This window comes from Hyaena hyaena, unplaced genomic scaffold, assembly GCF_003009895.1.
Source record: "Hyaena hyaena isolate Hyena2069 unplaced genomic scaffold, ASM300989v1 scaffold_44, whole genome shotgun sequence".
Classification (NCBI taxonomy): Eukaryota; Metazoa; Chordata; class Mammalia; order Carnivora; family Hyaenidae; genus Hyaena; species Hyaena hyaena.
In genome coordinates this window covers 3,813,917-3,838,504 of record NW_024080676.1, presented here as the reverse complement: position 1 = coordinate 3,838,504, position 24,588 = coordinate 3,813,917, and the positions used below count along the sequence as shown (strand labels likewise).

General features: G+C 40.3%; 2 protein-coding genes across 4 annotated transcripts in view; one reads left to right on the top strand and one right to left on the bottom strand.

The window, feature by feature from the left end:
* BLNK (B cell linker) overlaps positions 1-24,588 on the top strand; it is a 101,940-nt gene that overhangs the window by 76,688 nt on the left and 664 nt on the right. For all 3 annotated transcript variants that reach the window (XM_039230171.1, XM_039230172.1, XM_039230169.1), the window contains 8 exons: positions 6,431-6,500; positions 8,697-8,724; positions 9,551-9,593; positions 11,843-11,927; positions 12,352-12,383; positions 15,622-15,689; positions 16,757-16,840; positions 19,361-19,516. In XM_039230171.1, coding sequence (XP_039086102.1) covers positions 6,431-6,500; positions 8,697-8,724; positions 9,551-9,593; positions 11,843-11,927; positions 12,352-12,383; positions 15,622-15,689; positions 16,757-16,840; positions 19,361-19,516 — 566 coding nt within the window. The remainder of the gene's footprint in view (positions 1-6,430; positions 6,501-8,696; positions 8,725-9,550; positions 9,594-11,842; positions 11,928-12,351; positions 12,384-15,621; positions 15,690-16,756; positions 16,841-19,360; positions 19,517-24,588) is intronic.
* Positions 16,524-24,588, bottom strand: part of ZNF518A (zinc finger protein 518A) — a 58,505-nt gene continuing 50,440 nt past the window's right edge. The window contains exon 7 of the transcript XR_005528076.1: positions 16,524-16,561. The gene's annotated coding sequence lies outside the window, so the exon portion shown is untranslated. The remainder of the gene's footprint in view (positions 16,562-24,588) is intronic.

The following is a 24,588-nucleotide window of genomic DNA, read 5'->3' as shown; positions in this document are numbered from 1 at the left end:
CCAAAGTCAGATGCTTAACCGACTAAGCCACCCCGGCCCCTATGGTATGCAACTTTGACCTATTTCTCTTCTGAACAACTTGACATACCCAGGGCCTCAAGTTCTATGAATTCATCACTTAGGGCAGCCCTATTCCTCTGTGCGTGTCAGCCTCTAGGTCACATGTCTGAGGGCCTGTGTTCTTTCCAAAGTCTGCTCTTTCTTTTTCTTGAATTTGCTCTTCCATTTTAGTTGCCACTACCCTAATCTAGGCTTCCTTTCCTTTGTCACTTCATACTTCTGTCTCCTGTCTTCGAGAGTCCACTTAGCCATACCCTTGCATCTTGGCTCTCTCCTCAGTCACTGAGATGAGTTTCTGAATGCCTCCAAATGTTGCCAGTTTTATTCATTTTTTTTCTATTAATCTAGTATAGCTATATTTTAATACTAGAGGCATCAGAAGAAACGAAACCTGAACAAAAAAATGATTTCCTGGTTATGTGATCGTTGGATACAAACGAGAGGAAATACAGGAAGGGTAGGAAGTAAGATAATTTGGGAGAGATAAACCTGAACAGTTAGAATGAGTTTCTGAGTGTGCAAACAGCAGAGTTTTCAGAGATGATTTCTATAAAAGGAATGTTCAGGCTACTTGCCTGTGTCAGACTACAGATAATGCCGAGGTAGGCATCATGAAAGTGCTAAGGCACCTGGTGTTTCTGTCCGCACCAGGGTAGTTGCCTGTAGTCAATGGATGTTGCTTTTGGCTCTTTGATGGCTTAAAAGGTACTTGGTGAGGATTACACAGTGAATCAGTGCAGGGGCAATCTCTCCCTCTGCTCCATGGTCCATACAGAGAAGCACAGTTTCAGGACAGCACAGACTCCAAAGCCAGAGGGCTCGGATCTTGACGCTGACTTGTGCTAGGTGCCAGACTTTAAACAAGTGAAGCAATCTGTATGTTTCTTAGTTTCCTCATCTGAAAACATGGAGGAGAAGATGGCACCTATGCCTAGGGGGGTGCGAAGATTAAGTTGTGTAAACGTAGATGAATCCCCCCCATAAAGTGATAGCTCTTTGTTACTATTATTACCATTATTTGGAATACTTTGTTTAGCGTGCCTTGACTCATGACCAGTCCGGCAGAGTGCCTTGTACACAGGGAACAGTTGTTTCTTTCTTTCTGCATAAAGTTTTACCCTAAATCAGGGTGTCTCGACCTCCACACAGTTGGCATTTGGGGCTAGATCATTCTTTGTTTTCCTAGCTGCCCTGCGCATGTGAGATGTTTAGTGGCATCCTTGGCTGCCTCTGCCCAAAATAGGTGCCCGTAGTCCCCTTTCCCCAATAGTGAAAAGCAAAGGTGTCTGCAGACATCGCCAAATGTCCCAGGGGCAGGAAGGCGGAGGGGACAAAGTATTCCCAATTAAGAACCACTGGTCTAAACAAACTGAAAGACTCACATTTTTTTTAGTGATTTATTTCTAAATGTGATTTACAAGAAAGCCCGGCACCCCCTGGATGATTTGCAGCTTTTGTCAGGAGAGGGTAGACAGGGGGTGCACTTCTGAACTTCCTCTAAGTAAGGAGCATTTAAAAAGAGATCTGTCCTCATGGTCTGTGAGTTTGAGCCCCACATTGAGCTCTGTGCTGACAGTTTGGAGCCCGCTTCGGATTGTGTCCCCCTCTCTGCCCCTCCTACGCTCATGCCTCTGTCTCTTTCTCTCAAAAGTAAATAAACAGGGGCGCCTGGGTGGCTTAGTCGGTTAAGCGTCCGACTTTCGCTTAGGTCATGATCTCGCGGTTCGTGGGTTCGAGCCCCGCGTCGGGCTCTGTGCTGACTGCCAGCTCAGAGCCTGGAGCCTGTTTCAGTCTGTGACTCCCTCTCTCTCTGACCCTCCCCTGCTCATGCTGTCTCTCTCTCTCTCTCCTAGAAATAAATAAAACATAAAAAAAAAAAAATTTAAAAAAAAAAAGTAAATAAACATTAAAATTAAAAAAAAAAAAAAAGAAATCTACCTGCTAATTTCCTAAAACAGGAGAAGAGTTTGGGAATTTACAATCCCCTGCAAATATGCAAGTTGAATTTTGCCTGTAAGCCAAACTGTTCTGAAATTGTTAACTTAAATTTCTTTATTCAGTAAGAGCTCATGCAGCGCCTGAGAGTAAGTGGTGCTCCAGCTGGTGTGCAAGCCCCGCTAGTAATTCCAGGGTTTCCAGAAGAGCTAGAAGACAGTGAAATTCCAAGGGCTTACCATGCCAATATTGGGATTGTTAAGAATAAGGAAACTTACCAACATTGTATGTAGAATCGAAGAGAGGATGATACATAAAATATATGTGCTAGAAGGAAAAACTGAGAGGAAGTCATTTTCCTAGTCAAGAAACTTTGATAAGCACCAGCTGTGCAAACATTAACATCACTTTTTGCTCAATATAATTAAAACAAAGCTGATTTTTTTCTCTTATTATTATGCTTTTGGACACATCTCCCTTTATCGCATTTCCAATTTCTCCTCTGGAGTATTCCAGCCAAGAATTTGGCTTCACCAGAAAGCAAGGATCCTGGTCACAAAGAGGGGACCAGGTTGGCCTACCCCAGCAGGCCCCTAGGTCTGATTCCAGGCCCAGAGCAGCAGAGAAGGTCACCGGCCTATGAAATAGGAGAGTCATTCTCCATCTTCCCATGGGCATCCACAAAAGCACCCCTCTGTTTCACCAATCTTTCCCCAAGTAAGGGAAAAACAGCAAGTAAATCTGACCTGCCAAATCACAGCCCACAATAACACTCGGAGGCATTGGCTAGAGAGAAAAAAATGCCCACCTGGTTTTAAACTCAGATAGCCTTGCTTTTCAAGCCCCACGCTGCTACTTAACCTCTTAGAGCCTCTGTTTTCTCTATGTGATGTAATGTAATGCTTAGAGATGATACATTGAAAGTAGACACTGTGGTGATTGATAACAAGGTGCTAAAACAAAAATGGCAGTAATCGTGTTTACAGAGATCCCCTTTACGAGTTATAATTTACATATTATAAACCTCACTTCTTTTACATGTATACCCCAATATTTTTTTCTATTTTCAGCCACTTTATTTATTTTTTTAAATATAATTTATTGTCAAATTGGCTAACATACAGTGTATACAGTGTGCTCTTGGTCTTAGGGGTAGATTCCCATGATTCATCGCTTCCATACAACACCCAGTGCTCATCCCAACAAGTGCCCTCCTCAGTGCCCATCACCCATTTTCCCCTCTCCCTTGCCCCTTCATCAATCCTCAGTTTGTTCTCTGTATTTAAGAGTCTCTTATGGTTTGCCTCCCCCTCTGTTTGAAACTATTTTTTCCCTTCCCTTCCCCTTAACTTCTGTTAAGTTTCTCAAGTTCCACATATGAGTGAAAACATATGATGTCTGTCTTTCTCTGACTGACTTATTTCACTTAGCATAATACCCTCCAGTTTCATACACATTGCTGCAAATGGCAGGATTCCATTCTTTCTCATTGCCAAGTAGTATTCCATTGTATATATAAACCACATCTTCTTTATCCATTCATCAGTCAGTGGACATTTGGGCTGTTCTCATAATTTGGCTATTGTTGATAGCACTACTATAAACATTGGGGTACATGTGCCCCTATGATCAGCACTCCTTTATCCTTTGGATGAATTCCTAGTAGTACAACTGCTGGGTCATAGGGTAGTCCTATTTTTAATTGTTTGAGGAACCTCCACACTGTTTTCCAGAGTGGCTGAACCGGTTTGCATTCCCAACAACAGTGTACTGCAGTATATTTTATAAATCATTACATTTACAGAGTTTTTTAAACCATCACTACAATCCAGTTGTAGAAAGTTTCCATGCACACACCAACTCCAAAAGATCCTTTATGCCCATTTTTGGTGAATGTTCTTCCCACCCCCAGCTCTAGGCAACCACTGATCTGCTTCCTGTTGCTATAGATTGGCCTTTTCTAGACATCTCATATAGCTGGAGTCATACAGTAGGAAGCCTTCTCCATCTGGCTCTTTTCACTTAACATGTTTTTAACCTCAAATACTTTCAGTCCCTTTCCAGCAATATTAGTTTATATTTGCCATTTCTTTACATTTTCAAGGTTTCCCTCTGGTCTTACCACAATAACTGTGAGGTAGGTACGGTAGTGATTGTGTCCCCAGTTCACAGTGGGGGAGACTGAAACACAGTAACTTCTTTTTTTTTTTTTTTTTTAAATGTTTTTATTTATTTCTAGGAGAGAGAGAGAGAGAGAGAGAGAGACAGCATGAGCAGGGGAGGGTCAGAGAGAGAGAGAGTCACAGACTGAAACAGGCTCCAGGCTCTGAGCTGGCAGTCAGCACAGAGCCCGACGCGGGGCTCGAACCCACGAACTGTGAGATCATGACCCAAGCGAAAGTTGGACGCTTAACCGACTAAGCCACCCAGGCGCCCCTGAAACACAGTAACTTCTAAGAGGTCACCCAGCCCACTGGGTGGCAAAAAAATAACTAGAACCCTGTCCTCCGGGTGTGAGAGTGTGGGTTTCCCACCGGCACTGATGGTAGCACTACAGGGGAAGGCAGCCTGCCCCTCCCTCTCTGATAGCAGAAGTTATTTATGTGCAAGGATGGGGGAAGGAACATGTTGGCAGACTGCTTGAAGATATGAAGGGAAGGGAAGCTTAGTAGAGAAGCCAGGCTGTAAAAATATGACAACCATGTACCCCAGGCCAGATGAACCCTTGGCATTGAAAAAGAGAGAACACCCCCAGGAGGAAATTCTGACTCAGACTTTCTTTCTATTTCCTTATTTTTCAGACAAGTGTGTTTTCCTCTCCTTCCCTGAAATCCTCCATCAAAATCTATGAGTAGCCAAGGGCAAACCAGCCAATGAAACACAGTTGGACTCATACTTCATATTCAGATGACATTTCAGTTTATTGTCACATGAAATGTTAAAAATTCTGAATGTAGTCTCTTTTGCAAATGATTTTAAAAGTCACATCAAGGTCAGGTTAGCATCTAAGTGAGAGTCCTGTAAGGGGGGCGGGGGGGGGGACTTTCCCTTGGCTGTTCCATGGAGTCAATGCCACACACTCTTGGCTGTTCTTCTCATTTGTGGGCATGCGTGGAAAGTAGACTGTGTAAGAACTGTGTGTAGAAGAGGAGTGGATGGGCTCTGAGCGAAAGCCTGAAGGCCTCTCTCTCTCTCGTGGAGTACATGAGAATGAGCTTTGTGATCTCTATTTTTAATATCTTTGAGGCCTTTTTCTTTTTTGTGTTTGACATAGGTTGTCCTGTGAGATGAAGCGGCATGGCGTGTGCACATCCTCGTGTTATAAATTCCGAGTCAGCAGAGGCCTATCTCTGTGCCTTCACCTCTTCCATACACCCTAACACAGTGCTCTTCACATACCAAGTTCTCAGTAATTCTCAGGAATCCATTATTGCCTCAGCGCTCACTTATGTGTGCTTTATCTCGCAAACTAAAATAATATAGACTGAGGGTAGGTCCAGCCTATATCTCCAGAGTATCCCCTGTGGGTCCAATAGTAATTGTGGGCTTAGAAATGTAGTCTTTTCTTAATAAAATACTTAGTTCACTTTAATCCAATAAAGAGCTTTTGTCTCCCTGAGCCATAACGCCCAAGCAGGTGAGCATTGGCCTGAGGGAAGGCAGCCAGGAGACACTGAGGCAACTGGCTTGGTATCCAGCTCTCTCCCTCCAGGCCTGCTCTGTCCTCCAAGACAGCTCTGGCTATCTCAGTTCCTCCCTCATGACCGTCTGCCCTTCATCTTAGGTAGCAAGAGGGCAATGTGGTGTAGCAGACAGGGCCCTCAGGGTCCCTTCTGTGACTTTGGAAGATGAAATTCGGGCAGTAGCTCGTTACTTGTCTCAATCTGTCTGTCTATGCAATGGGCAAAGGCCTGAGAGTTCAGAGATGAATGAACAGCCTCTGAATGTGAGGTTAGGTGTATATAGTATATGTCAGTGTGGTTGCAAATGAACAGTGCATATGGGCAGGTAGGAGGAGTGGCGGGTCTGCATCTCTCTGTCCCTAAGCATTGCTGGTGTGCGTGTCTGTGCAGTGTATGTAGATGCGCTCTTGGCTCCTTCCTGTAGGAACACTGTGGGGCTTTTGTTGCACCCACAGAATCAGAGCGCTCTGTACTTGTCCCATAGAGGAAAAGAGAAGTCATTTAGAAATATTAAGATGGAGTCCCTAATTCTCACTCTGGTTCTGAGCTTATAAACTGCCATTATTTAAATATTTCATCACCTTTGCCTATTGTCTCCCCCAGTAGCTTCTATGTAACCACCTATACATGCTTAACTGAAAGAAACCAAACATTTACCTCTATTTCTGAGCCTGCTGGAAAGGCCAGCTTCACTGTGACCATCAGCCCCAGGTTCAGGACTCGGAGACTAACCTATGTATATGTTTGTGCAGGTCGTAACAGTGGGGCCTGGGACACTAAGTCACCTTCTCCTGCTGCGCCGTGCCCAATGCCCCGGGCCGGGTGAGTACGTGCTGGGGAGAGCCAGCTCTGTGAGATGTGAGCCCACTGCTGTGGGCAGGGCCTCCTGGAATCCACGAAGGGGTCCTGCCTGAGAATCTGGGGGGACGCGGGTGCTTTTCCTGCTGTTTGCATCCTGAAGAGCGCACCAGCCCAGGCTCATATACAGGTGCACCTCACACTCCAGTAGGTGTGTTCCTAAAGGGTGTGGAAATGAAGCCCCACTGCCCTGTTCTCCTCCACTCCCGGGGCGTGCTTCAAGTCAGACTATTTCCTGCTGAAATAGAGAACTAGCAGTCTTTCCTCCCCTAAATTCTTAGTTAAATCTTGAGCTCATTGACTTGTATTCCAAAAGACAGAAGCTCCTGCACCTGAATAATTTTGAGGCCCACTGGCAGTTTTCATCTTTACTTTCTACTCCTCCGCCTCTCTTCCAAGTAGTTCACAATATGTAGACAAACCTATGTACACCCAACAGCACACTGGATTGTTCAATCAAAGGCCACACTGCCGAGGTTCCTTTCAAAGGTGAGATAAGAGAGTCATACTTTCTTACTGAATGTAAAAGAGCTTTGTAGGGGCGCCTGGGTGGCATAGTCGGTTAAGCATCCGACTTTCTCTTAGGTCATGATCTCGTGGTTCGTGGGTTCAAGCCCCGCGTCGGGCTCTGTGCTGACTGCCAGCTCAGAGCCTGGAGCCTGTTTCAGTCTGTGACTCCCTCTCTCTCTGACCCTCCCCTGCTCACGCTGTCTCTCTCTCTCTCTCTCTCTCTCTCCTAGAAATAAGTAAAACATTAAAATTTTTTTTTAAAAAAAGGAGCTTTGTAAACTGTTAGGTGCTGTAACATATTAATATCACAAGCAATGACCCCATAATTTTATATTGATTCAATAGGTTATTTTGAAAGTCCACTTAAATATGTGCAAAGCTAGCCTGCATGATTATAATCTTGATTCTGTCTCTATAAAGCAAAGAAATTCTTGGTTCAAAGGTTTATTGACCAAAATTTCTCCTTGCCTGAGTTTTATCACTTTGGGCAAGTTACTTAATCTCTCTGAACCTCGGCTTCCTAATCTCTAAAATGCAACAATAATATCCATTATATTTTTTTTAATGTTTTATTTATTTCTAGGAGAGAGAGAGAGACAGCGTGAGCAGGGGAGGGTCAGAGAGAGAGGGAGTCACAGACTGAAACAGGCTCCAGGCTCTGAGCTGGCAGTCAGCACAGAGCCCGACGCAGGGCCCGAACCCACGAACCATGAGATCATGACCTAAGCGAAAGTCGGACGCTTAACCAACTAAGCCACCCAGGCGCCCCTAATAACATCCATTTTAAAAGGTCACCGAAAGGTTTAAGTAACATGAAAAGCTTAACTCAGTGACAGGCACTTGGGAATTGTTAGTGTTCTTCCCATCTTCCAGTTCTCAGCCAAAAACAAAGTGAAAGAGAGACAGAGAAGGAGAGAGAGAGATGGAGAGAGAGAAAGAGGAGGTGAGAGAGAGTCTTTAAACACAGAAAAGAAGCATACACCCTTACAATATTCGATTATAATCTCTACCAGAACTGAGCTCGGGCACCACACATCAGTGTTTTTCACACTTGTGTTGGTCTTGGATTTCTCTGTTCGGGATGAAATCCTAGGCAGGTGTCTACCAGAGAATAGTCCCCTGAGGCAGGACAGCAGTGGTGGGGGGTGGAGGGGTGCTGTCTGCAGCTGCACCTGCTGGGCCATCCTCCTATCTCTGCTCATGCCTGCAGGCTATAGCCCAAGGTTACCCTTGGAAGATGGGAGGTCTCTGTGTCCACACTTTGAAAATACTGATTCTAGTCCTCATTTTACGGACAAGGAAACTAAAGCTCCAACCAGCCTCACAGGCAGGAGAGAGAGGCCCGAGGTCACAGAGTAATCAGCAGCAGAACTGGAACAAGAACTCTGTTATCCTGATTCCCTGGCAACTGGCGCTCCGGTTTATCCGCAGTTAACTCTTAACCATCTGTCAGTGGACTCTATCTGAAGCCGGGAGGATCAGGACTAAATCCTCATTCCATCCCCGCTTCTGCCCTTCAAGGACAGTCTTCCAACACACTCATATCATATTTATTATTCTAATTTAAATTTGAGAGTGAAATGATAAGCAGTCAGCTCCACTTTATCTTTGTTATGTTTTAACAAGGCCCAATCTCATTTTATCCTCCAGGAAAAAACCAGCTACACCACTGAAGACAGTAAGTTAATTTTGCATTTAAATGTGTTTCATGTTTCCTGCAATGCTTATTCTTATTCCCTTATTTAAAGTTGACAATGCTTCCAGCTAAGGTGAACGCAGCAATTTTAGCAACTGAAGTTGCCGCCCAGGCGCTCCAAGAGAAAGTTAGCATCCTCGGTCAGCCGCAGAAGATGCTACACGAGGGGAGTTCATCCTCACTCAGCCCCGGGGGCTTCACTGAGTGTGAGCTGCGGATCCAAGGTGGAAGCCAGGCTCCCTGCCTCCCCTGACAGCTGCCTTCTCTGTGGGGAGTCCCTGTATCTACTTCCCATCTGCTGGCCTGGGAGCTAATGGTGTATCGGGCACACACAGGCCTGAAAAAACTCAGATTCTGGCCAGTTTACAGGGAACCTGGGCTGGCCCACTGTCTGAGGAAGCCCCCCCTTGACCTAGTGCCTACTCTGTAGCCTGACATTTACAATCAGCTTAGCATACACTAAGGGGGGGCCCTAAGACCAAAGCCAGATGCCATATTCCCTCGGCGCAAGAGCTGCTGGCCAGCAGCTACTGCGGGTCATGCAAGGCATCCGTGAGCCTTGTTGACAGAGCACAGAAGTCCCTACATTGGGATGACACTGTCCCTTCCATGATACACTTGAGGTCCATTGCTGCTTAATAGATGTTGGGCTGGGAACTGTGTGTTTTTTATTGTTGTTCTTGTGATTGAAAGAATAGCCATGCATCAAAGAAATGTCCTCCCCAAATAATTTATTTTAATAATATTGCTTTGACATTTATGTCCACATTCTACTGTAGTGAATATCCTTGCCTGTTTTTTTTAATAGACTCCACTTGCCCCTCAACAGAACGCTTCAACTGTTTGTGAAGGTAAACTTGTATTATTCTGAAGGTTGAGTATGTCCTCTTAAAGTTATTTTAATTAAGGATCTGTATATAAGTGTATTTCTAAATTGCTTTAACTACTTATAAGGCAATTGTAAATATGAAGCTTGGTTTTCTGAATGAAGTGGCCTTGGCTTTGCAACGAGTAGTATGGACCTGAGTGAGCTTTTGAGCCAGTGTCTTTGGGAGGAGGCCATAGGCTCCAGGCCCCCTGCCTGGTTAGAGGCACTGACTTACCAGGCACAGTGCTGCAGCTTTACACGGCGATGAAGACTTACTTGGAGGCATTCATGTATCTTAGAAATAATAGCTTAGTTAAGGTAATGAAATCTATAAAAATCTGCTTATTTGAACAAGTTCTTTTGCTAAGTGTCCAAAGCAAGTTTTTCTGAATTCAAATATCTGTTTTAGTACATCTTCAAATGCTTTTCTTCATCTTATCCTGTCCTAAAAACCTCACAAGTACTTTTAATCGGAATTTTCCATTTAAAAAACTATTTGTATTTGAAAAATAGTGGAGGAAGTAAATAAAAAGAAAGAAGTAAGAATTATTCATAATCTCTACACTTAGAACACTACATAGAGTTAAAGCCCGAACCCCATCTAATTCCACAACTGAAGCTACCCGATCTTAAGGCTGAGTATTCTCACCATTTCCTGAGTTAAAGTGGGCACATCCATATAACATGCTCTGGCTTCTTTGACAATGGATGGTGGACATTTTCTGAATTGTCCTACAACCTGCCTGTCTGCTTCAACTGCTCCACTGGTTGTGTGTGTGTGTGTGTGTGTGTGTGTGTGTGTGTGTGTGTTACAGCTGTTTCCCACATCTTTTTTCCTCCAGGCTATTTCTAAGATATCACTCCCTTTCTGCTGTCTTGCTTTCATCTGCCTTTCCTTTTTCATCCGCCATGCTTTTGCCTCCTTGTCCTTCCATACCTTACAGTCTTCTGTGCCTTTTGAGCAGGGAGCTGAAATTATAGTGGAGCCCTAGGGTGAGCCTCTGCAGGAAGTAAACTCAACCCTGTGCAAATTCCATTGACTTCAGGAGCCTTTGAAAACCAGCCGAGAAGGGGCTCTTGGCATGCGCCACGTAGCTCTGGTGTCCTCATTCCCAAAGGGCTCCTAGTACAAAAGCTTGGCATGCTGTCTCTTTTGTGACTTATCTCAAGAACAGAGGCAATGATCTTCCAAACCCAGTGCAGGTGAACAGCCTCTTCTTGCCTAGGGAGGAAACCACCAGGACTGCAGAGACAACGCAGGACGGTCAAAGTTTATCAGGCTGTGGGAACCAAGTGTGTTCATTGTTTCTCCTGAAATTACCAAGTTGCAAAGTCATGAACAAAACACCTCACATGGCAGCTCAAAGTAGCTTGTCACAGACTTAAAACATTCTTCAGGGGTTCAAGGCTTCTGAATTTTGCTTCATTACATGAAACCCTTGAAGTCTATTTTATCATTTATCTGAATCTCTGAGTTCATACTACTTTTATTCCTTTGGGTTCCTGTAATAGAAGACCAATAGTTCACCTTTCTTCCATGTAGGACATACACTCATTGACATACTCAGATTCTAACACACCCTAGACCAAAATTGAGGGAGAATGAAGCATTAGAATAATTTATAATCACATTTATTGATGGTTCAGCAGTAAATTTCAACATAAATTCAGCATAAATTTCTTACATTTCAGGTTTGCCCATTTCCCTGTGTACCACTCATATTCTTCTCCCGCTCAGGAAACACAATGAAATGCAAATGAGATTAACATTATTATAGGGATGAACCTTGAATTTGTTCAGTTAATTTTTCAAAAAGTGTAGATTATTTGCAAACTCTGATATATTACCTCTTATCAGTAAAAAATTACTTATACCACCTCTTATGATTAACGAAGATACACTAAGGGTGTGTGAAGGATACAGGTGTGGGTCAAACTTGTTTATCTCTGGCTTCCACCTGTACTCACACATTTAAAGGTCCAGGCTCCATGGCTCAGTCCCCATATATACTCCCACAGAGCGGTAAGCTGTGCCTGCTGGGTAGCATGCCTGGTTGAACAGTGCAAACATGTCACCAGACTGACAGGTGCATAAACAGATGACATCCTGGTGAAAGATGTGTTCATGGGAAGACATCAGACCAAATCTGGTTCTTCTCGGTTGATGTTGCTGAGTTTGGACATGGCACAGACATTTCACTCTAGTCTGATATGAGAACTTTCTTAATGCAGAAAAACCCATACCTGCTGAACGCCACCGAGCTTCTAGTCACAGACAAGAAAATATGCAGTCATCGGTGTTTCCTCCTGCCCAGAAGTAAGAATCCTTTCCTTTAAAAATGTTTCTCTAACACCTGTATTGTTACACTGAATAGTGACCCTGGCTTGTAGTGCTTGGTAAAAATCTGACATTCATTGTATTGCAATTAAATTTTAAAAGGTGTTAAGTAGGAAAAAACTTTAAAAGAATTTCTTAGAATCACAAAGACCTAATAGTTGGGTTTATTGGTTTTCACTAAAATCTAACACTTAAGTCAAGGCCCTTTCTTTTTAAAACTGAAAGGGACAGTTTTATTTACCTTAAAGTTTTAGTGCCTTTTCTGTCCTTAGATATGTTTTATTGGCCATTTGTGTTGACGCCTTTGTGATGCCTCTGCTCAGAGCATCTTCAGGGCAAGCAAATGTCAAACTTGTTCATCTTGTGCTTTGCCCTTTAATTAATCTGAAATTCTTCCTTGCAGACAAATCCATCACAAACCTGTACCTCTGCCAAGTAAGTACAGTGAAACATGAAAAGCAATATCAGGTTGTGGGTAAGGCTGGATCTTCATGTCTGAGCAACGCTTCTAGCTGGAGGATCTCAGTACCCTCTCTGGCTTGTTTCCTTTTCTGTCAAATGGAGCCAACGATATTTATTTCAGGGTCGCCTGGGTGGCTCAGCTGGTTAAGCATCCAGCTACTGATTTTGGCTCAGGTCTTGGTCTCCTAGTTTGTGAGATCAAACCCCGCATACGACTGTGTGCAGACAGCACAGACTCTGCTTGGGATTCTCTGTCTCTTCCTTTCTTTCTGCTCCTCCCCCGCTCACACTTGCACGCACTCACACACATGCACTCTCTCTCTCTCTCAAAACAAACACTTAAAAAAATATTTATTTCATGGAGTAATTGTCAAAAGTAAGTAAATTTGAGATAATTTTTACTTTTCTACTTTTTTAGTATTGATTGAATATTTTACTGATCAGCTTTTATACTTAACTTTTTAATAAAAATAGTACAGCTGTTTTCAAAATAAGATTAAGTACCTGGTATAGTGCTTTGTATATACAAGGTCTTCAATAAATGATAGCTATTGAAATTAAATCTAAAATACATTTTGATGCTCATAAAATATACCCATAAAACCTACCCTAGAAAGATTTGGCAAATCACTGGATAATTTTCCCAAGGCAAACAGTACATCACCCTAAAAATATATGAAGGCAGGCTTGTAGAACAGAACTGCCCAAACTTTGATTTGCCCTCTACTCAATGTAGGAAAAAATGAAGACACAAAACAAAACCCTACCGCACATGGGTAATTTGGAAAATATACCAAAATAAGCAAGAGTTGGTAAATTTAAATACCTAAAATAGTTGTTATAAATGAAAAATTTATGTGCATTATTATTAATCAGTTTTTAGGTTTTAATCAGATTTTTGATTTATCTTAAATAAATGAAATTTAAACATACATATATAAAATTAAATTCTGAACACAAAGTGCAAATGGCTTGGCTATAGAAATTTTATTTTTCACTATGTAAAGCTTTATTACACTTTTTATTATTTTTCAACCGAAGTCATTCTTTCAATTGGCAAATCCTTGTTACCCATCTGTCACATGCCAGGCACTGTTCTAGACACAGGGTATACAGCACTGGATAAAACAAATGAATCCCTGCCCTTCTGGAGCTTCTATTCTACTCGGGAAGATAAACAAAAAACAGAATCAACTAGATAAATCATATGCTATCAGGTAAATGCTAAAGTGCTATAAAGAAAAAGAAAGCAAGTTGGCCGGGGTGGGGTCACAGAGTAACGGAGGTGGTAGAGTCTGCTGTTTTGGATGGGGCAGTCAGGCAAGGCCTCATCTGGAAAATGGGGTCTAATAGCTCCTCCCACAATGGGTCCATGTGAGGACAGATGAACTAAGATGTGGAAAATGAATCCATTTTGAAATGGATTGGCATTTATCCAAGGATCAGAAAATGGCAGTCTTGAATTCTCCCAACTACCCAAGCTGCAGAAACCACTGATCACCTTATACTGTGTGGCCTGGGAGAGCCTGACCTCCCATGCTCTGTTGCTGCGCCCACCCACCCGGAAGTACTATCCTGAACTATTAGAACTCACCCTTCCTTCACGCCCAGCCTTGCTGGGCCTACCAAGCCATCACTGTTCCATCCTGTTACAATGAGGTGGCTATCGCTTTTGAATATCCAGGACAAAACATCTAAGCCTGTTTCTCCTGCATGCTTCCCTTTCTAATAAAGGACAATTCTGGTTGCTGTAGTCAAAACCTTAAGAGTTCCCCATGACTGCTTGCTTGCTTGATTGCTTTTTAAAAAATTTTTTAAATGTGTATTTATTTTTGAAAGAGACAGAGAGTGTGAATGGGGGAGGGGCAGAGAGAGAGAGAGAGATGCAGAATCTGAAGCAGGCTCCAGGCTCTAAGCTGTCTGCACAGAGCCTGATGTGTGGCTCAAACTCATGAACCGTGAGATCATGACCTGAGCCAAAGTTGGAGGCTTAACCCACTGAGTCCCTCACTTGCTTTCATCACACACCTTGCAACTATTCTTTCAAAATATAATTGATCCCCAACCATCCACTGGCAGCATCTGTTCTGAGCCACCATCTCCCACCAAACTGGCCTCTTCTCTCTGCCCTTGCTTTCTTGGATCTATTTCCAGCCCTGCAGCCAGAGTGACCTTGCTGAAAGACAGGTAGATTACCTTACTACTCTTCAAAACCCTTCAAAAGCTTCCCATACCATGTTTGTTAAGGCTCAAGTCATGCTAACAGGTCCACCAGTTCCTACACCGCTGGTCCCTTCATTAGCCAGCCCCCAACCGCCTTCCCTGCTTAATTTTCTCCTTGCACTAATGACTTTGTAATATTGTATATATATTTCTTATGTCTTTATTGCCTGTCTCAATCACTCCATTAAAACTTAAGCTCCACGAGGGAAGAGCATTTTGCTGTTTTATTTGACCGCTATATATATATCTATCCCCAATGCCTTGATCCATGGCAGGCACACTATGATGAATGAATAAATGAATGAATGAATGAAAGCAGTATTTTCTTTATTTCATGTGTGTCCACAGTTAGACCATAAACTCCTTGAAGAAGTTTATGCCTTGAGGCAGCAATTCTCACATGTCTTGGTCTCCAATGATCCAAAGACCTTTGGTTCACATGTTTTTCTATTGATACTTAACGTATTAATTAAAACAGACATTTAAAAGATATTTATTAATCCATTTTTATTAAAACTTTTGTTTTTCCTTTAAAAATATTAAACCCATTACATGTTAACATAAATAAAATACTTTTATGAAAAACTATTATATTTTCCAAACAAAAACAACTGAGTGGAAAGAGTGGCATTGTTTTGCATTTTTAAAATCTCTTTGATGTCCAGACTAACAAGGACAGCTGGATTCTCATATCTGCCTCTACATTCAATCTGTTGCAATGTTTTTCTGACTGAAATGTATGAAGAACTTTGGGTCTCACAGAGATATGGATTTGGAAAAGACCTCAAAACTTTCCTGAAGGAATCCTGGGGACTCCTGAGGTCCTCAGACCATGCTTTAAGAACCACTGCAGTTAAGGATTTTTCTGGTGTGTGAATGATTTTCCAGTGTGTGTGTTCCCTACAGCACCTGGCACAGTGTTAGAGTGTAGGCATAGTAACTGCTCAAGATACAATGAAGACCCATTGATTTTTCAAATCCTTTCCAGGATTTCCAGAAGGGGGAAGCCCAGCTGTTGATGGCCAATTTTCATCTAACCCCCATTTGTCAGAACAGGTATGAATGAACTCCTATCGTTACCATTAAAATGCAGGAAAGGGCATGTCGTCTTGTAAGGAGTTTGGGGTAAAGCTTGAGGACGTGAAGCTTGAAACCATATTTTAAGTCAGCTTGTGAGTTATCACTTGCTGATGGGTACAGACTACATTTTCCCCCCAGGGATTGAGTACTTGCTCCATGTATTCTGATTTGTATTTTAGATGCCCTAAATAACAATCGCATTTCTTCAAAACTAGCAAAGAAGTATGTTGTTTTTATTGTTCTTCCTCTCACATAGGTTTTATTTAAACTGTGTAATTTTCTCAGAATAGATCTGTGGAGGCATATGATATTAAAACACATAAAGCAGCACAGTTTTTTTTTTTTAATGTTTTTTTATTTATTTTTAGGAGAGAGAGAGACAGCGCGAGCAGGGGAGGGTCAGAGAGAGAGGGAGTCACAGACTGAAACAGGCTCCAGGCTCTGAGCTGGCAGTCAGCACAGAGCCCGACGCGGGGCTCGAACCCACGAACCGCGAGATCATGACCCAAGTGAAAGTCAGACGCTTAACCGACTAAGCCACCCAGGCGCCCCATAAGCAGCACAGTTTTTAAAAAGACAGAGAAAGGACTCTGTGTGCCCTTCAGCAAGTCTCCCCAAGCTTTCTCAGATGTAAAATCGGGATGATATTATGTATCCTTCTTGACTTCAAAGTAGTTAAAAGAATCAAATAAAATAATATTTGGTAAACACACTTTGGAAATTAAGAAGCACTCCACAAAGCAACAACAATAAGATCATAATAGAAAGGGAGATTGTAACTTACTTAGGAGGAAGGAATAAATGGCTCAGGAATCTAGCAGGACTGATTGATCGATGATGCTCAAGCACTAAGGCCAAATGAGGAAAAAAAGTTAATTATATAATCCTGTGATTGATCAAAGGAAGCAGAAAACTCATTTTCAAATTACTGGTCCAAACATAGATCTGCCTTGGTAATGCAAAGTGGAACTTTGTTTTCAGTGCACAGAAGGTACTGTTCTTGAAGGGCCATCTCATGTTTACCGATGCCCTCCACTTCACAGGAAGCTGACATTCACTGCAAGCCATGGTATGCTGGTGCCTGCGATCGAAAGTCTGCTGAAGAGGCTTTATACAGATCAAACAAGGTTTGACCATTAAAAAATATTTTTTAATGCTTATTTATTTTTGAGAGAGAGACAGACAGACAGAGCATGAGCAGAGGAAGGTCAGAGAGAGAGGAAGACACAGAAATCTGAAGCAGGCTCATAGAGCCCGACACAGGGCTCCAATTCACGAACCACGAGATCATGACCTAAGTCAGACACTCAACCGACTGAGCCACCCAGGTGCCCCAGGTTTGACCATTTTTAAATCCTCTATCCTGTTCTCAGTCTACTATAGACACAGCTGTCATCCCAGTAATTCTCTGACCAGTAATTGAAGCAACTATGGATGCAGGGATCTTTTTTATTTACTTATTTGAGAGCAACTGCCATCCCCACCTGTCTTTCAAACATCTCCCTCTTTGTTCCTACATCTTGTTTCTATTTGTCCTTCCTTTGCAAGGATCCATAGACCCCACTGCTCTCCAAACAGTGGGAGAGAAGGCTGCAGGGGCAGATCTCTGTAAGGCTTGCTGCTCCATGAGATTTATTCAGGAAGGGAAGTAACAGGTAACTGGTTCAGTGCATGGGTTAAAAGATCACGGTCAAAATGGCAAAAAGTACCTAGAAGTAAATTTTTTGAGAGTTCAAGCCAAATCATGTAGGAAACACTAGGAGCAGTTAGTTTAGAAAATCGAAAATTAAATGCCACTTTGCTCTATCTTGCTCTTTCCTCCTCACCCCCCCTTTTTTTCACTTGCACTTTACTTTGTCAGAATATATAACATTTACATACTGGTTTTTGCTACCTTTGCTTTAGTCCTAGCTCTACAATTAAATATATTGAATGCTTCCCATTAATCCCCTTGCTGGCTGGCTTTCTGGTTATCTCTTTTTGCTTGACAAACCTCACCTTGTAGTAGATTCTCAGGAAGGACTATGTTTACATTAGTCTCTGAATTCTTGTACATTCAAAGCTGTTTTTCATAACCTGATAACCTGAAGGATATCTTGGCTGCTTATAAAACCCTTATCTTGGTTTTAAAAGTGTTGCTCCACTGTATTGCCTTGTTGTTGTTTGTTTAAGTTTCTTTCTTTCTTTCTTTCTTTCTTTCTTTCTTTCTTTCTTTCTTTCGAGAGAAAGTACACACACACACACACACACACACACACACACACACAGGGAAGGAGCAAAGAGAGAGACAGAATCCCAAATAGGTTCTGTACCATCAGCACAAGGCCCAATGTGGAGCTCGAACTCATGAACCATGAGATCATGACCTGAGCTGAGACCAAAAGTCAGACGCTTAACCAACAGAGCCACCCAGGTGCCCCGCCTTGTTTTACAGGGTGCTTTTAAGAAGTCCAATGCTATTATTTTCTTGCCCTTATGTGTAATTTCATATTTTAGTCTGAAGGCTCTACAGATGTTTTGTTTTTAAAGTCTAATAGTTTTCTAGAAGATGTCTCTGAGTTGATTTTCAGGTCAATTGTTTTCAGATAGATGGAACCTCTTTCTATATGTAGATTTAAGTTTTCTCTTATTTCCAATAAATTTATTTTCCAATAAAATTCCACTCTTAAATAGTAGTTCTGTTCTGTTTTGTTTTTCTTCTTCAATGACTCAAATTACATGCGTTTTGGACCTTTTTTGTCTTTCTTCCATTTTAACCACTCTGACCCTATTGTATTTCTTTCTTTTTTTTTTTTTTTTTAATCTCCTTTTTTATTGTTTTCTGTCTTGGTTGCTTCCATTCCTTCCTTTGGTTGTTTATCATATCTTCATTTAAAGGTACTGTCCCTTGAGGATCTTGTAATTTCTTCATTTCCGACCCAGGTCTGCCTTTCTCTTCAGTTTCCTTCCTGAGTTTGATCAACCCTTGTTGTATTTCTTCCTTCTTCTTTTTGTCCATTTTTTTGTTCATATTTTTTGGATTTATGATTTAGAATATTTAGTTTATTTTTTAAGGCTGTAAATTATTTATTCATTTTAAGTAATCTCTACACCCAACATGGGGCTCAAACTCCCTACCCCTATATCAAGAGTCTCATGCTCTACTGCCAGCCATCCCAGACGCCTAGAATATTTTATAAAATATTTAATTAACTTGATATGTTGTGTTTTTTTCTGTTCCAATATAAATTTGGGGGAAGAGAATTCTTATCACATGAAATGTTTCGATTCCCAATTTCTGCTTTCTTCTCATAGTACTTTTGAATGGAATTTGTTTCATATTTATTTTAGTCATAGGTAACTTGTGGATGTGGTTCCTAGTTCAAGAGTGCCCTGTTTATTTAATCTTAAGTGTCTCTTCACACATTTCTAAATCTATAAATATAACATCTTATTTCATGCATAAAAAACCTGGCATTGACCTCACCCTGGATTTTCTATAAGTATATATTTTACTGAAGTATTTTCTTGGAAACAATAAACTATAATCAATGTTGAAAATCACATAGCTCAATAATTATCTTTTGAATATAATATAGGTATCAAGTGATTAATAGCCTATGAAAACATAAGTAATACCATAATTATGTTTTTCTTTTAATAAACAGGATGGATCATTTCTTATTCGGAAAAGCTCTGGCCATGATTCCAAACAGCCATATACTCTAGTTGTATTCTTTAATAAACGAGTATATAATATCCCTGTGCGATTTATTGAAGCAACAAAGCAGTATGCTTTGGGCAGGAAGAAAAATGGTGAAGAGGTCAGTAACTTCTCTTTTAATCCAACTCTATAACTACGTATTGAGCACAATGATATCATAGTGTACTAGGTGCTAGAAATGAGGAGAAAGGATATAATAGTACTTGGTGCAAGGCTTGCCTACATGTCAGAAAAAGAGTACAAGATAAAATACTGTGTTCAGGCAGCATAATCTAGAGAAAATAGAAAGGAGGATAGACTTGCATGATGTAAAAGTTGCACTTAGTCCCTTTATCCTGTTAGTGGACTCAGTCTGATTCAGTATTTTGATTCAGAGAAACAAAGAAATCAAAGTTGAAATGTCAAGTAGAATTAATGTTGTAAAGATGAAGGTCAGTGTCCAGAGCTCCTAAGTCAAGAAGTAAGATCTCAACTCAAGTACCAAAGTAGATGACCAAAGAAGAATCAGAAGAGATGCAGAAACTTGTGTTAAAAACATTATACTGTATGTAGCCAATGGACCAGGATGAGCTTTGGGGCCCGCAGCAAGAGAAAAGCATTATTTGGTCTTGAATACTAACCAAAATTAAGTCCAACTCCTCTTTAATCTGGACCAAATTCAACACTTACCATATCTCTCTTTAGCCAGCTTGTTTTCGTAAGTGAGCCCAGAAATATGGGCTGGAATAATCCATGAATGGTCAGAAAAAAAACCAAACTTGTACTGGCCTTGAGTGATGGGTTCAATTTGAGTAGGTAGAATGAAGGTTAAAGATGAGAAGGAGAAAAGTGGAAAGAACAACCTAAGCAGAGAAAATATCATTTAAAAATTCAAGTTAAGAAATACTTATTTTCAGTACTCCTTCAGAAAGAACTACACCCATTCCAAACCCAGCACATGTTGTAAAGTGTCTGAATTGTTAGAAAATGTCATAATTGCTGAAGTGTTTGTCTTCTCCATTGAATGAGGCCATGGGCTAAACTAAGTCTTGCTCAGCTTTGTATTTCCAGAACCATAGCAGAATAGCTGACTTTAGTGGATATATGATAAATACTTATTAAAGGAATGAATTTATTTGTTGATTGATTACAGGCAGGAGAGTAGCATTTGTAAAAACAAAACAAAACTGATAAGGTCTTCTGTAAATAAATGTGTTCTTTATTTTACCTTTTAAATATTGTGGTAAAAAGATCATATCTTAAAATTTACCATATTAGCCATTTTAAGTGTATAGTTTAGTATTGTAATATACTAAATATATTTACAATGTTGTAAAGCAGATCTCCATAACTGCATCTATGAAATTCTATGTTCATTGAAAACAACTCCCCTTTTCCACTCTCCCCCAGTCCTTGGCAGTCACCATTATACTTCTTATTTCTATGATTTTGACTACTTCAGATACGTAATATAAGCAGGATCACACAATATTTGTCCTTTTGTGACTGGCTTATTCCATGTAGCATTATATCCTCAAGGTTTATCCACGCTTTGTAGTATGTGACAAGATTTCTTTCCTTTTTGAGGCTGCATAGTATTCCATTATATTATACACCACATGCTGTTTATTCATTCATCTCTCGTTGGACATTTGGCTATTGTTGATGGCTATTGTAAATAGTGCTTCTATGAACATGGGTGTTGAAATCTCTATGAGATGCTGCTTTCAGTTCTTCTGAGTATATATCCAGAAGTGGAATTGCTGGAGTATAAGGTAGTTCTATTTTAGAATTTTTGAGGAGCCTCCATATGGTTTTCTGTAATGATTACCTCATTTTACAATCCTACCAACAGTGCATAAAGGCTCCAAATTTTCCACATGCCCCCCAGACATGTGACATTTTCTGGGATTTTTATTTATTTATTTATTTATTTTTTTAATATTTTTATTTATTTCTATGAGAGAGAGAGACAGCGTGAGCAGGGGAGGGTCAGAGAGAGAGGGAGTCACAGACTGAAACAGGCTCCAGGCTCTGAGCTGGCAGTCAGCACAGAGCCCGACGCGGGGCCCGAACCCACGAACTGCGAGATCGTGACCTAAGTGAAAGTCGGACGCTTAACCGACTAAGCTACCCAGGCGCCTCTCTGGGATTTTTAAATAGTAGCTATCTTAGTGGGTGAGAGGTGATATCTCATTGTGGTTTTGATTTGAATTTCTCTGATGATTAGTGATTTTGAGCATCTTTTCATATGCTTGTTGGCCATTTGTCTATCATCTCTAGAGAAATGCCTATTCAAGTTCTTTGCCCATTTTAAATTAGGTTATTTGATCTTTTGGTTTCGTGTTGTAAGAGTTCTTTATATATAATAAGTATTAAGCCATTATCAGATAGGTGATTTGCAAATGTTTTCCCCCATTCCGTAGACTGCCTTTTCACTCTATTGATTATGACCACTGATGAACAGAAGTTTTTAAACTTAATGTAGTCATATTTGTCTATTTTTGGTTTTGTTGCCTGTGTTTTTTGGTGTCATATCCAAGAAATCATTGCCAAATACAATCTCATGAAAAATTTCCCCTGTTTTCTTGTAGGAATTTTATAGTTTGGGGGTTTATTTTGCTTTTAATAAAGTCTCCGATCATTAGAAAATGCAAAAACTCTTGAATCTGAAAACATAAAACATAGATCAAGACCAAACTTGGGTTTTAAAATATAGATTGCATTCTCATTTAAATCCAGTTAAATTTTAACAGAACTGTCTGCTTTTCCTTACCCAGAAAAAAACTTCATTCTCCCTGAAACCTTTATCTGACAAATCTTTCAAAATAGATGCTCTTCAGTAGTAATCACTGGTAGCAGATAGTGGTGATCCTAGTAGGAGGACAGAGTGACATTGAATGGATGGTTTTATTCTTTTTTTTTTTTTTACAAATAGTTTATTGTCAGATTAGTTTCCACGTAACACTCAGTGCTCATCCCCACAAGTGCCCTCCTCCATGCCCATCCCTCCTCCCCCCCACATCCATCAGTCCTCAGTTTTTGTCAGCATTCAAGAGTCTCTCATGGTTTGCCTCTCTCCCTTTCACCCACCATTTCCTCCCTTCTTCTCCCCCTTGTTCCTCCATCAAGTTCCTCCTAATCCTATACGTGCAAACATGTGATATTTGTCCTTCTCTGCCTGACTTATTTCGCTCAGCATAACACCCTCAAGGTCCATCCATGTTGCTACACATGGCCAGATTTCATTGTTTCTCATTGCCATGTAGTATTCCATGGTATAGATAAACCACATCTTCCTGATCCATTCATCTGTTGATGGACACTTAGGCTCTTTCCATGTTTTATTCTAAAGCCTCCCCAGGCCATGGTCCAATACTTCTATAAGAGGGTTAAAGGTAGGTGAGGGAGCTGTCCTGTTTAGAGGTCCTGAAATTCTCATAAATTTTGAGCTCTCAGAGGGACTCTGGACTCTCTTGTTCTGCTAAGGAAACTCTGGTAAGTAGTGATTCCTTTGGCCAAAAAAGTCTTTATCACTATCACTACCTACATATCCACCATATAGATACCAAAAAAAAAAAAAAGAAGAGCATATTATTATAATGGTATTTGGAAGTGCTGACAGAGTCCATTAAAACTCTTAAGTTATCTATAAGGAAAAGGTTGTTTCTCCCATATACTGAACATCTTAATGGAAAATTAAAACTTTTGTTACGTGATGTCAATCATGTGGATATTGTGAAAAGTCTATTTTCCTGTATTTGAGTAGAAAAAGAAACCAATTGATTAACTGTTCAACTATTTTATGCAGTTGTTTTGGCATTATGTAGATACAGTATTGGGTAATTTTATAGCTTTGGTATCTATTTACTTTATTTTATGAACAATGGGATTTTCAGTTATCAAACAGGTTTTTTTCTTTCCATGTATGAATATCTCAAATACAATGAATTATTGTAGACTTTTTTAAAAAAAGCACTTAAGGGAAATTGCAACTAAGTTATGCTCAATTCTACATCCAATATGCTTCAACTTCAACCTGCTCCCTACTTCACACATTTCAACTCAGCTCAACTCTGTATTTCAAACCTTTCAGTGCCCAAACACTCCAACAAAGAAATACTCAAAAATATTCAGGGACTTGAATGACAGACCGAAATGTTTGTTTGTGTAGGTATAGCAACTCTCTCCTATGTTTACTGTGTTCAGAACACACTTTTTTCATTTGGCATCCACTTCAAAGAGATTGTGTGCTATTCCATTTCCTGGTTCTTTAGTCCATCAACTTAACTTCCAACTGCATTCAGTTTAACAACGTGCTGTGCCAAATAAACAGAATGAATGTCTTTTTGAATGTCATTGAATTTCATTGGCAGTTGCAAAAGAGTTGAATGATTGAAGAGAAAGCTAAGAAATAAAAACTGAAGATATTTGAAGGTCCTGTCTCTGTCTCTTACCTCTCCTCCCTGACCTAATATTCAGATAACCAATTATCTAAAAGACAACTAGTATTTCATTTGAAAAAATTGACCAGTATTCTGAATACTTTATTCAATATATATTTAGAAGGTATTCAAATCATTAAAAAAATTTTAATTCAGGATGTTTGTCTTTATATGAAAAATTAAAATACAATAAAATCAGTTGGTAATAATTACTAAATTTATGGCAGTGTGACAAAACAATAACTACTTTTTTTAAATGACTCTAAATGCATTTATTTATGATTGTGAGCTCATAGCACTTTTGTATAATCAATGCATTTCATTTCCTGTTCTGTTAAATTTATTTTATGTTCCTTTAAACTACTGATAATTTTTCAGAGGATTAGTTTAAAATCCATAGACAATAGGAATTAACATTTAGGAAAATAAATATGTGTGGTAAGAGCCTGGCATGGATTACATTAGTAATTACCTCTAAACTAGTTATTAATTAGCTCTAGGAACTAGAACAAAGCTGGAAATACGAGAGTTTATAAAGTTTTCTTTATTCAAAAAGGAGAACAAAAACAAAACAAACATGAATTAATCTGGGAAATAACTCTTCTAACACCAAATTCTAGGGTTAATTTATTACATCAGTCCTTGTATCTAAGATTTATAAAACATAACAGATAATCTATGCTTTGTAAAGAATGTAGAGAAATTCGGTGTGTGACAGCTTTACACTTGTTACTCAATAAAAAACTAT